The following is a 10,708-nucleotide window of genomic DNA, read 5'->3' on the forward strand; positions in this document are numbered from 1 at the left end:
TCCTTCATTTAGCTCTTTCTGCTGCCATTATATGCTGAAAGAACTGCGCAGACAATCAGGCCAACATATCATTCTGTTTAAGTGTGATGATGTTTGCAAAAAGCATGTATGGCATGTAGAAATGTTGAACTTTGCATGCAATTTAAGACACTTAACGCAATACGTTTTGGTAATTATGTAAACAAATGAAGAAATCATGCTTAAAGAGACAACACTTCATACAACATTTGCAAAACCGATTTATTCACTATTTAAAATCCAGAATTGTTTGCATCCACGTTCACTAGTTTGAAGTCTTCCTCTCTGTGTATCACTGCCATATCCTGACGCGTCACCGCCGCCTGTTGATCAGTGGAGCGACACCATTGGTAGGACAGAGTGTCTCGTGTGCGTCCTCGTGCGCGTGCACGAGATAAACAAGACCTGAGGTGACCTCTCATATTAACACAGCTCCATAATGCTATTAGAGAGGTATTAGAGGTGGTTTGGCTGATGTAATCATTAATTCCTAATAGTCCAGGGTCTACCATTGAGTATGATTGATAATTATTATTATTAGAACAACCAACTGTTTAATTGGATGGTTTCATGATTCATTATTTTATTTTCTTCTGAATTCATTAAAAGCTGATATGTAGAAAAGGCTTTACGTTGTAACTATTCCCTTTGGGTGGGTTCATATTTGCACATTTGATGGAGGTACAGAAATGACCATCATTTAGTGTAATGACACCAAATTAGGGAAATATGTCTGCTTAAAGAAGCTGTAGGTCCCTCTGCAAACGGTTTGTAACCCAGCTCAGTGTTTACTTGTTCCAACATTGTCTGTGTTTTTAGCATTTTACAATGAAAAGCATCTGATTAAAAGCTTTCTAACTTTTCACCAGAATAGTGGCTTTGAACTTTCTTATTTTTGGAAGAAAAAAATACATCATGTTTTATATGGTATATGGACTTTAAAGGTACAAGTATTACTATTTTGTTCTACAATAAACATCATTCAAAGACAACAATTAAAGTAGCCTCGTGCATAATTTTCAATAGCGGACTTCCGATACATGACATCAGTTTAAAATTTTGTTAAGTAGGAGTTTGAGCTGTTAAGCTGTTATACCTTCCTTCTCTACTCAGATGATAATTAGTGACACCAAGAGACTGTGAAAGACTCAGAAATGCACAAGGATTTGAATTATGGCCACTTATACTAACTGAGTTATACTGACTACATCCATCAATGATGAGAAACAAGACTTTTGTTTTAAATTAATTTATTTCCATTGCATACACACACACACACACATTCTGTTTCAAAAGATCTTTAATTATTTACAAAACCTTTACACACTTGTGAAATAGTGCCCTGTCTCAAACACACAAGGATAAATATATATAAGACTTTTCAAAGCAAATGTATACAAGTGATAATTGGCACATCCAGGAGACAGGCTTCATCACCAGCTTTGCACATTTCCTGTTTGTCAAACAGAAGATTAAAACAGGCACATTTTGAAAGTGCAGCTTTAACAAATACTCGGCTATAGACAGCTACAATGTAAATCCCTTTAAAAATACCCCCAACCAGGGATCCAGCCCCTTTTGTCGTACGAGATTTATTTGTCTAAAAAATAATCATAACCATAAGAAAAATATCTATCAGTCCCTGAAAGCCTACATTCAATTTAACTTTGATTTAAGAGTAAACCTAGTGGTAAACTTGACATACAATTTAGTGCAATTAGCAATATAAGAAGCTTAATTGAAAAGACGACAGAATGATTTATTAAAAACATAAAAAAGTAAAATGTACTTTGTAAAACAGTGCTATAGTTATACTGAGCAACAGCGACACCTACTGGTTATGATCAGCATAATTTAGCTCCTTCCAAAAAATACACATGATGCAACCCAACGTCACTTAAAAAAAAATGTTCAAATGCTCTGCTTATACGAATGAATCTCTCTGGTGGCTGTTTCCCAGTTAAGAAATGTCCAAGCGAGTTCAGGAATATATAAATAACCTGGTCCTGCTCAGGAAATGTGCCCGAAGACCCAGAGTTTTTAAATCAGTGGCTTCTTTTTGATCCCCATTTCCTCTTTGTTGTCATCTCCTGGTAAGAAGTAGGGGTTCTCGTGGCCTTGAACCAGATAGGAGTAACGGGATGGATTTCTACCTTTGAAGGTGTTCATTCCTTCTGGGCTGAGATCGTATGATCCTGACTGAAATGTCAGTGGAAACAGTCAACATATTAGTATATTTCAGATGTAGAGGCTTCAACCGTCACCAATGTGCAGTTAAAATGACTACTCCCAAACTAGCATCACCTGAGCCTCTTTGAACAGTCACTCGCTACATTTACATGTAGCTGAAAGCACACAGCTTTCCACAACAATTTAAGATTCTCATGAAGCTCCCCATCACCTGGAAATCCTGCCACCTTAATTCTCCCTGTGGTCTTTCTAAATCATCAACAGGAGGCATCAAGGCAAATCAGAAACTCAAATCAAAGCGATGCCTTACCTTTTTCCATCCTTTCTGCTTCGGCTTAAACCCCTAAAGCAACACACTGGGAGTCAGGCAAAGCAGGAAGCATGGAAGGGAGCTACGTGCTAGCACTATATATATACATACACATTGTGGATGATTGGATTAAACATACTGGTGTGCAAAGGATTGCAAACATATCAACAAAGCTTCTAGTCGATCTCTGAAATGATACAAGATGATTGTGTGATCCAATGAGCTTGATTTGTTGATTTGCAGGTCAAATAACATCCAGGTGTCTCGGGTTAAAGCTAAGCTAAATTTGGCACCCAAAAATATTTCAGTGTATAGTCAGTACAAACCTCACAGTGAAATGTAGTCATTGGAAACGCTGTTGAAATAAAATATATATATATTTATATAGATGTCTAAAAAACTGTCAGATTTTAACCTACACCCAGATGTATTTTTCATCTGCAAATGATCAAATCCATGCGTACTGAGCTTAAAGTGAATAAGCGATGCATTCAGGATGCAAGATTGGGGGGACAACACTGAACAGACTAAAGGTTGATTCAGCGGATGATGGACACTATGCAGGACTGTGAGTCTGAAGATTAGTGGTTAGTAATTGAGACGATGGAGGCGACAGAGGACTGTGTGATAACTTACCAATCCGTTTGTTTGATGCTTTCTGTCCACCAGGACACTAGTGCTGCCCCCTTCTGACATCTCTATGGGAGGAGCTGCATCGCAGTTAGTGGAGGCCCGGGGGATGGGGGTGATGCCAGTGGGCCAGGGCTTGTTTAAGTCTCCTGATGAGTAAGGACTGCTGCTGTGGTCTGGCTCGCTCTTTGGGCATCCCCTCCTGATGTACAGGGAATGTAAAATGTGCATGCATATTTTTTCTTAGCATTTTCTCCAAATCAAACAATCAAACAATTCTAACAAGTATTTTTTATGTATCCAAAGCCTTATTTAACTTGTTCCTCTGTGTCATAGAGCTCCAGAATTGTCCAAAAACTATTAAAAACAAATAAATGAGGTACCCTTTTGCGCTTGGTTTCTTTTATGCAATGAACATGATTACTGTAGTCCATCCGTCATACACCTTCCTGCTGCCATAAATACTCACTAACACATCAAATTGTATTAATTCGGGCCTTAAAAAAGTCCCCAACTCATGCCTTCTTTACTGTTAAAAACACTGAAAACTACAGTGTTCATCCCTTTACATTTTTTTTTTTTAAATGAGACTAAATGTTTGTGACCCTTTTGTATTGCCACAGACTGAAATATGTTCGAACACTTTGTTGTTCTTTTCATGAAATTTATGGACAATAAGAAAAATATTGAATATCCCCAGACTTATCATTTAACCTTCTTAAGCAGTAATGTGGTGATTTGCATTGTGGAAAGTAATTTAGGTTAAACTGGGTTACATAAAACTGCTGCCTCAATGAAATTCCAGTGATTATAGGCAAATAAATGACGCTGAAACAACACTTAACTTAAAGTTAAAAAACTAGGGTTACACCAAAATGTAACCCTAGTTTTACATTTTTTGACCTTCAAATAACCAGTGTGTGAGCATAGGAGTTTTTTATATCCTCACCAACAGCAGTATATGAGCAAAGCCAGGACAATGATGAGAAGAACTCCTCCAAGCACACAGGAGATGACCACCACTGCTAGCAGCGCCGCTGTAAACACATTTTTATATTTTGATGGGTCAGTACGTAACTGTTACTACTGCTGCTGCATTATTTTTGCCTTTGACAATAGTGTTGTTACTCACAGTCATTGCAGTTGAAGCCAGCATATCCAAATGCACATCTGAAAGACAAAATAGAACAGTTAATCACACTGGAAATTTGTATTCAAGAGCTGTCCTGTTTCATATTAATGGAGTTTAACATTGAATCCACATGAGGGGGCCAACTTCACATCAACATGTACCAAATACACAGAAATATACAGCCACCAGCACATGCAAAACTTTTCCTGCTAACAAAATAAAGTGTGTGTACTCACGGTTGGCATTCGTCTCCCACTGCCTTCTGCCCACTTGGACACGCTACAATGTAAAACACAATCATTTAAAGATACATTCACGCACATACACACACACAGAGACAGAATGTTTTGTACAAAGAGACTGAAATAAGAACATAGCAGACGTCACGGTAGATGGAGACATACAGTACGCCTGGTTGCACTGTTGCATACGCAATGAAAGCCTGGGAGGGAATGAACAATGGGAACCTCTTCATATAGAGGCTGCATGATGACCATTACAAACAAGCTTATAATGGTACATTATGTATTTCCTGGGAAAGGAACTGCATGCAGCATTTGCTTCATTTGCTTCTTCCTATAGCTGATCTCCTTAGTCACAACCCTCCACAGAGAGAAAGCTGTGATTCTTCAACAAGTTTCCAAGGAAACAACCCCCGTTATAAAAAAAAGAAATAAAGTAGAGAGATAAATGAAGTATGGGTCAAGGGTCGGCATTAAAGAAAAGGCTACAGCTCATGACCTTGTCTCTGAGTCTTGCTCCCTGCTGTTTCTCCCCCTCATTCTCACACACAAGTATTTCACTGAGGATAAGAAGGTTCTGTACCAGTTCTCTTTACTGTAGATCAGCTGGGAAAACTTCTCTTGAGCTTGTCTCAGACGCTGTGGGTCGTCAGTTCTCAAAGCGTATATGAAGCTTTAATAATCTATAGTGCCAGGCTAGCAGAACATTGTAAAGATGTTTCACATTTCTTTAACATAAAATACAGTATTAGAGCTTAATCTAATCTGCCTATTCAAACCTAATACTTGTCTTGATTAAGGAGGTGAATAAATAATATTAAATAGTCCTGTTTACCCTTGCAGATGCTGTTGGAGTACGGGCTGGAGATGTAGCCCTCTTTGCAGGAACAAACAGCCCGGCCTTTTGAATTTATGCACATTGTAGTGGCGACCTCACATGGGAATGGCTCCTGCACACACAGGTTGGTACCTAAGACAGAGAACATGTAAAACAGGTGTGAAAGAAAAAACATCTCGTGAAATATTGTAACCTGTATGTCAAGTTCTCATTCGAAAAACAATCAGTGTAGCATTACTTACCTGTAAATGTAGCATTAGCCAACAATTCATTAGCTGGGTTGGCTATAGCCTTAACAATGGCCTGATCAACAATCTCTTGAGTGGCGGTGGTGTTTTCAAATATGTTATTTACAGTTGCTTGTACACTTCCTGGTCTGGGGAATTGAAGAGAAGCACCACAAAAGGTTAACAAATAATTTTGTTACTTTCGGCATATTATCTTTTTGCATTAGGAGAATGACAAAATACTCACTGAAGTTTCACAACCTCAGATCGTTTATACCCCGGCTGATTTTTGAGGGCATCTCTGAGCTGTGAAACAGTATACACATGTGGTTTAAGGACTGAGAAAGAGCATTTATTAAAGAAATTTAAAATGCTTTGTGAGCCCAAAACCTACCGCTGCTGAGATCTGAGTCTCCGTCTTCCGGAATATTTCTGAGGACCTGTTGCTCATGTCATTTTGAAATGTCAAGGAGGTGAGATGAAGCTGGCCTGGGAACACTTGGCCTGAATGAAGAGGAGGACAGGAGAGAATAAGGCGAAAGTCTTCCCTTTACCGCCCTGTTATGATTTCTGTTACGATAATTTCTCATCTGACCAGACTTGAAATGTTGTTTATGGTCTTACCAGGTTCACAGCGGCCATTCACCAGGAAGCTTCCAGAGAAACACTGGCAAGTGCCATTAAGACAGACACTTTCAGGCGGACACCGGACGGTAGGACACACTGATAAGAGATGGATAAAAAATGATGTGTTAATCAACTATATAAAAAACTATGAACTGAATTTATCAAACCTGCAATAAAAAAATGTTTTGCCACTTAGGACCACAATTTGAGAACGAAATGTTGACATATCACTTCATCATTTGGACCTCAACCTGACTAATGGAAATGTGTGAGTGTGATTCACATTTCTTTTGGCTTTGTTTTAGTCTCTAACCGAACCAGGAAGAAATATCTGTCTCTTCAGCTGCTAAATACTCCACTATGTTCACCAGCTAGATGTTAGATTTGTCTATCTGCCGTTTGGTGCAGAGCAGGTAGTGTAGAGTTGGTTTTATCAGAGGTTTTTGGCTAAAAACAGTTACCTGCTCTGGCCCAAGACAAGGCAATGAAAGCAGTGAGAGTGAACAAAAACAGTCAAGTTGAGAGCCGAACAGCTTAACAATGAAAATCACTTTACAGCTCCATAAAGTCGAGCGAGGGGAATAAAGTAGGTTCATCAATATGAGCAAACCTTTCACGTCGTCACCTTTTTTACATTATCATTTTTGTAATTGGAAAAATATATATTATAGCCATTTTAATTGCAATACATACAACACATCTTAAATTTTTCTTCATAATAAACCATTTCATCACAAAAAACAAACAAGGAATTATCTCTAGCAGTGTGGATCCTTGGGTACGCAAGATTTAAGGAAATCTGTTTAATTTTTCGGATTGACTTGATTGATGGAATAATGCACCTGTAACATGAACTTTTGAAGAAAAGTACAAACCTATGACTGGAAGGGTGGTTGTGGCTGCAGTGGTGGTGGTGCCAGTACTGATTGTGTTGGGGGACGTTGGAGTGGTGGTGAAGCTGTTGGTTGTGGTGTCTGTTGGTCGCTGGGTGGTGCCATTGATGGTGGTGCTAGTGCTGACTGTGTCAGTGGACGTTGGAGTGGTGGTGAAGCTGTTGGTTGTGGTGTCTGTTGGTCGCTGGGTGGTGCCATTGATGGTGGTGCTAGTGCTGACTGTGTCAGTGGACGTTGGAGTGGTGGTGAAGCTGTTGGCGGTGGTGTCTGTTGGTCGCTGGGTGGTGCCATTGATGGTGGTGCTAGTGCTGACTGTGTCAGTGGACGTTGGAGTGGTGGTGAAGCTGTTGGTTGTGGTGTCTGTTGGTCGCTGGGTGGTGCCATTGATGGTGGTGCTCGTGCTGACTGTGTTAGAGGACGTTGGAGTGGTGGTGAAGCTGTTGGCGGTGGTGTCTGTTGGTCGCTGGGTGGTGCCATTGATGGTGGTTCCAGTACTGATAGTGGTGGTGGAGATTGGAGTGGTGGTTGATGAGGCTGTTGTATTGCCACTAGCTGGTTCAGTTGAATGAGTCAAAGAGGTGATGGTGGTCACTATAACATAAAAGAAAATGTAGAAATCACTCCATGGACATTTTAAAAGAGAACGTCTAATAGAGCTGGTTAGCAAATGTGAGCAGGCTTAACTAAAATGGTGAACATGGTAAACATTATCGATTCTTAGCATCACCATGTTAGCATTGTCATTATGAGCATTTTAGCATGCTGATGTTAGCTTTGAGCTTAGAGCACATATTTGCATCACTAACCTGACACCTGAAAAACTTGCATAATAATTTGGTATTTGCTTTTGAGTTATTGTGACTTAGACTTAATCCAAAAATGTTTCAAACATCTCTGTATTTAGCATCCTACTTGTAAAATGGCCAGATGCAGCTTTAACTCATAGCTGAATTCCTACTCACCTGCATGTTATAGTACATTACTTTTGTAAGAACAAACATCAACACTCATCATGCTGTTAGTCATACCTCCTGGGGTTGTTGTTGAGGGACTAAGGGTGGTAGTATTTCCAGTAGGGGGTGCGGTGCTACTGCCTGGGGAGGTATTTGTAGGGAGAGAGCTGGAGGTGGAGATGGAGGTAGGTGAAGAGGGTGGGGGTCCAGCTGTGAGTGTTGTGTTTGTGGTGATAGTTGAGGATGAAGGTGTAGTAGTGGACATAGGAGTCTCAGGAGAGGTGTTAGTAGCGTTTGTTAGAGTAGTTGTAGTTAGTACAGCTGTAGAGTTTTCTGGAGTTACTGTACTTGTAGTTGTGTCGTTGCTGGTGTGTGTGATTGGTGCAGTTGTAAGTTGTGTCGTTGCTGGGCTGTGTGATTGGTGCAGTTGTAGTTGTGTCGTTGCTGGTGTGTGTGATCGGAGTACTTGTAGTTGTGTCGTTGCTTGTGTGTGTGATCGGCCCAGTTGTAGTTGTGTCGTTGCTTGTGTGTGTGATCGGAGTACTTGTAGTTGTGTCGTTGCTTGTGTGTGTGATCGGTGCAGTTGTAGTTGTGTCGTTGCTTGTGTGTGTGATCGGAGTACTTGTAGTTGTGTCGTTGCTTGTGTGTGTGATCGGCCCAGTTGTAGTTGTGTCGTTACTTGTAGTTGTGTCGTTGCTGGTGTGTGTGATCGGAGTACTTGTAGTTGTGTCGTTGCTTGTGTGTGTGATCGGAGTACTTGTAGTTGTGTCGTTGCTTGTGTGTGTGATCGGCCCAGTTGTAGTTGTGTCGTTGCTTGTGTGTGTGATAGTACTTGTAGTTGTCGTTGCTTGTGTGTGTGATCGGAGTACTTGTAGTTGTGTCGTTGCTTGTGTGTGTGATCGGTGCAGTTGTAGTTGTGTCGTTGCTTGTGTGTGTGATCGGAGTACTTGTAGTTGTGTCGTTGCTTGTGTGTGTGATCGGAGTACTTGTAGTTGTGTCGTTGCTTGTGTGTGTGATCGGAGTACTTGTAGTTGTGTCGTTGCTTGTGTGTGTGATCGGAGTACTTGTAGTTGTGTCGTTGCTTGTGTGTGTGATCGGAGTACTTGTAGTTGTGTCGTTGCTTGTGTGTGTGATCGGCCCAGTTGTAGTTGTGTCGTTGCTTGTGTGTGTGATCGGAGTACTTGTAGTTGTGTCGTTGCTTGTGTGTGTGATCGGAGTACTTGTAGTTGTGTCGTTGCTTGTGTGTGTGATCGGAGTACTTGTAGTTGTGTCGTTGCTTGTGTGTGTGATCGGAGTACTTGTAGTTGTGTCGTTGCTTGTGTGTGTGATCGGCCCAGTTGTAGTTGTGTCGTTGCTTGTGTGTGTGATCGGAGTACTTGTAGTTGTATCGTTGCTGGTGTGTGTGATCGGTGCAGTTGTAGTTGTGTCGTTGCTTGTGTGTGTGATCGGAGTACTTGTAGTTGTGTCGTTGCTTGTGTGTGTGATCGGAGTACTTGTAGTTGTGTCGTTGCTTGTGTGTGTGATCGGAGTATTTGTAGTTGTGTCGTTGCTTGTGTGTGTGATCGGAGTATTTGTAGTTGTGTCGTTGCTTGTGTGTGTGATCGGAGTACTTGTAGTTGTGTCGTTGCTGGTATGTGTGATCTGTGCAGTTGTAGTTGTGTCGTTGCTTGTGTGTGTGATCGGCCCAGTTGTAGTTGTGTCGTTGCTGGTGTGTGTGATCGGTGTACTTGCAGACAGTGTGTGGTCTGGAGTAGGTGTGGGGGTAGTAATTGTAGTCTCACTAGTGTTGGTGGGTTGGCTTGTCCCTTGGCTTGCAGGGGACAGCGTTGTACCGCCAGTTGGAGCTGAAGGAGAGACAGCTGGGCTGCCTGTGGTTAAGTTACTGTTCTCAGTAACGGTGCTGTTGACTGCTGCTGTGGTGCTCCTGGACTCGGGTGTCGGCTGGGAGAACGTCGTCTCTGCATGGGTGGTGGATGGTTTCGTAGTTGTAGATTCTGCTGCGGTATTATCTATAGTTATAGTAGCTGCTGTGGTGCTCCTGGACTCGGGTGTCGGCTGGGAGAACGGCGTCTCTGCATGGGTGGTGGATGGTTTCGTAGTTGTAGATTCTGCTGCGGTATTATCTATAGTTGTAGTAGCTGCTGTGGTGCTCCTGGACTCGGGTGTCGGCTGGGAGAACGGCGTCTCTGCATGGGTGGTGGATGGTTTCGTAGTTGTAGATTCTGCTGCGGTATTATCTATAGTTGTAGTAGCTGCTGTGGTGCTCCTGGACTCGGGTGTCGGCTGGGAGAACGTCGTCTCTGCATGGGTGGTGGATGGTTTCGTAGTTGTAGATTCTGCTGCGGTATTATCTATAGTTGTAGTAGCTTCTGAGGCTGTTAAGTGTTCTGTGGTGGATGGTGGTAAAGTTGAATAACTGCTGCTTGAATTTGAACTTGCAGTTACAGACATGTGAGAAGTTGCAGAATTGGTGGATGTCTCGTCAATCACTCCCGTATCGCTGGTGACATACTGCGCGATAGGATCTGTTGTTGTTATTCCTAAAGTCAAAAACAATAGCACAAAAATAATCAATACAGTAATTGTAGCATTCATTTGAAGTTGTGCTTGTGTCCAACAGATAAATGTGAGTAAAGTATTCACTTGTG

General features: G+C 41.5%; 1 protein-coding gene across 2 annotated transcripts; it reads right to left on the bottom strand.

Annotated features, from left to right (window-relative positions):
• Positions 1-1,883: 1,883 nt before the first annotated feature.
• si:ch211-198m17.1 (mucin-2) lies at positions 1,884-8,810 on the bottom strand. 2 transcript variants are annotated; one of them, XM_054607945.1, is made up of 13 exons: positions 8,136-8,810; positions 7,090-7,698; positions 6,212-6,310; positions 5,982-6,091; positions 5,835-5,893; positions 5,603-5,736; positions 5,358-5,492; positions 4,517-4,559; positions 4,281-4,318; positions 4,098-4,185; positions 3,155-3,350; positions 2,519-2,551; positions 1,884-2,217 (listed from the first exon to the last, which is right to left on the bottom strand). In XM_054607945.1, exons 1-13 carry the CDS (start codon positions 8,323-8,325, stop codon positions 2,059-2,061), a joined length of 1,893 nt encoding a protein of 630 aa, XP_054463920.1. In that variant the 5' UTR covers positions 8,326-8,810; the 3' UTR covers positions 1,884-2,058. The 2 variants fall into 2 exon arrangements, with proteins under 2 accessions (XP_054463920.1, XP_054463922.1); XM_054607947.1 differs by lacking the exon at positions 2,519-2,551.
• Positions 8,811-10,708: the final 1,898 nt, after the last annotated feature.

Source organism: Anoplopoma fimbria, chromosome 11 (genome assembly GCF_027596085.1).
Source record: "Anoplopoma fimbria isolate UVic2021 breed Golden Eagle Sablefish chromosome 11, Afim_UVic_2022, whole genome shotgun sequence".
NCBI lineage: Eukaryota > Metazoa > Chordata > Actinopteri > Perciformes > Anoplopomatidae > Anoplopoma > Anoplopoma fimbria.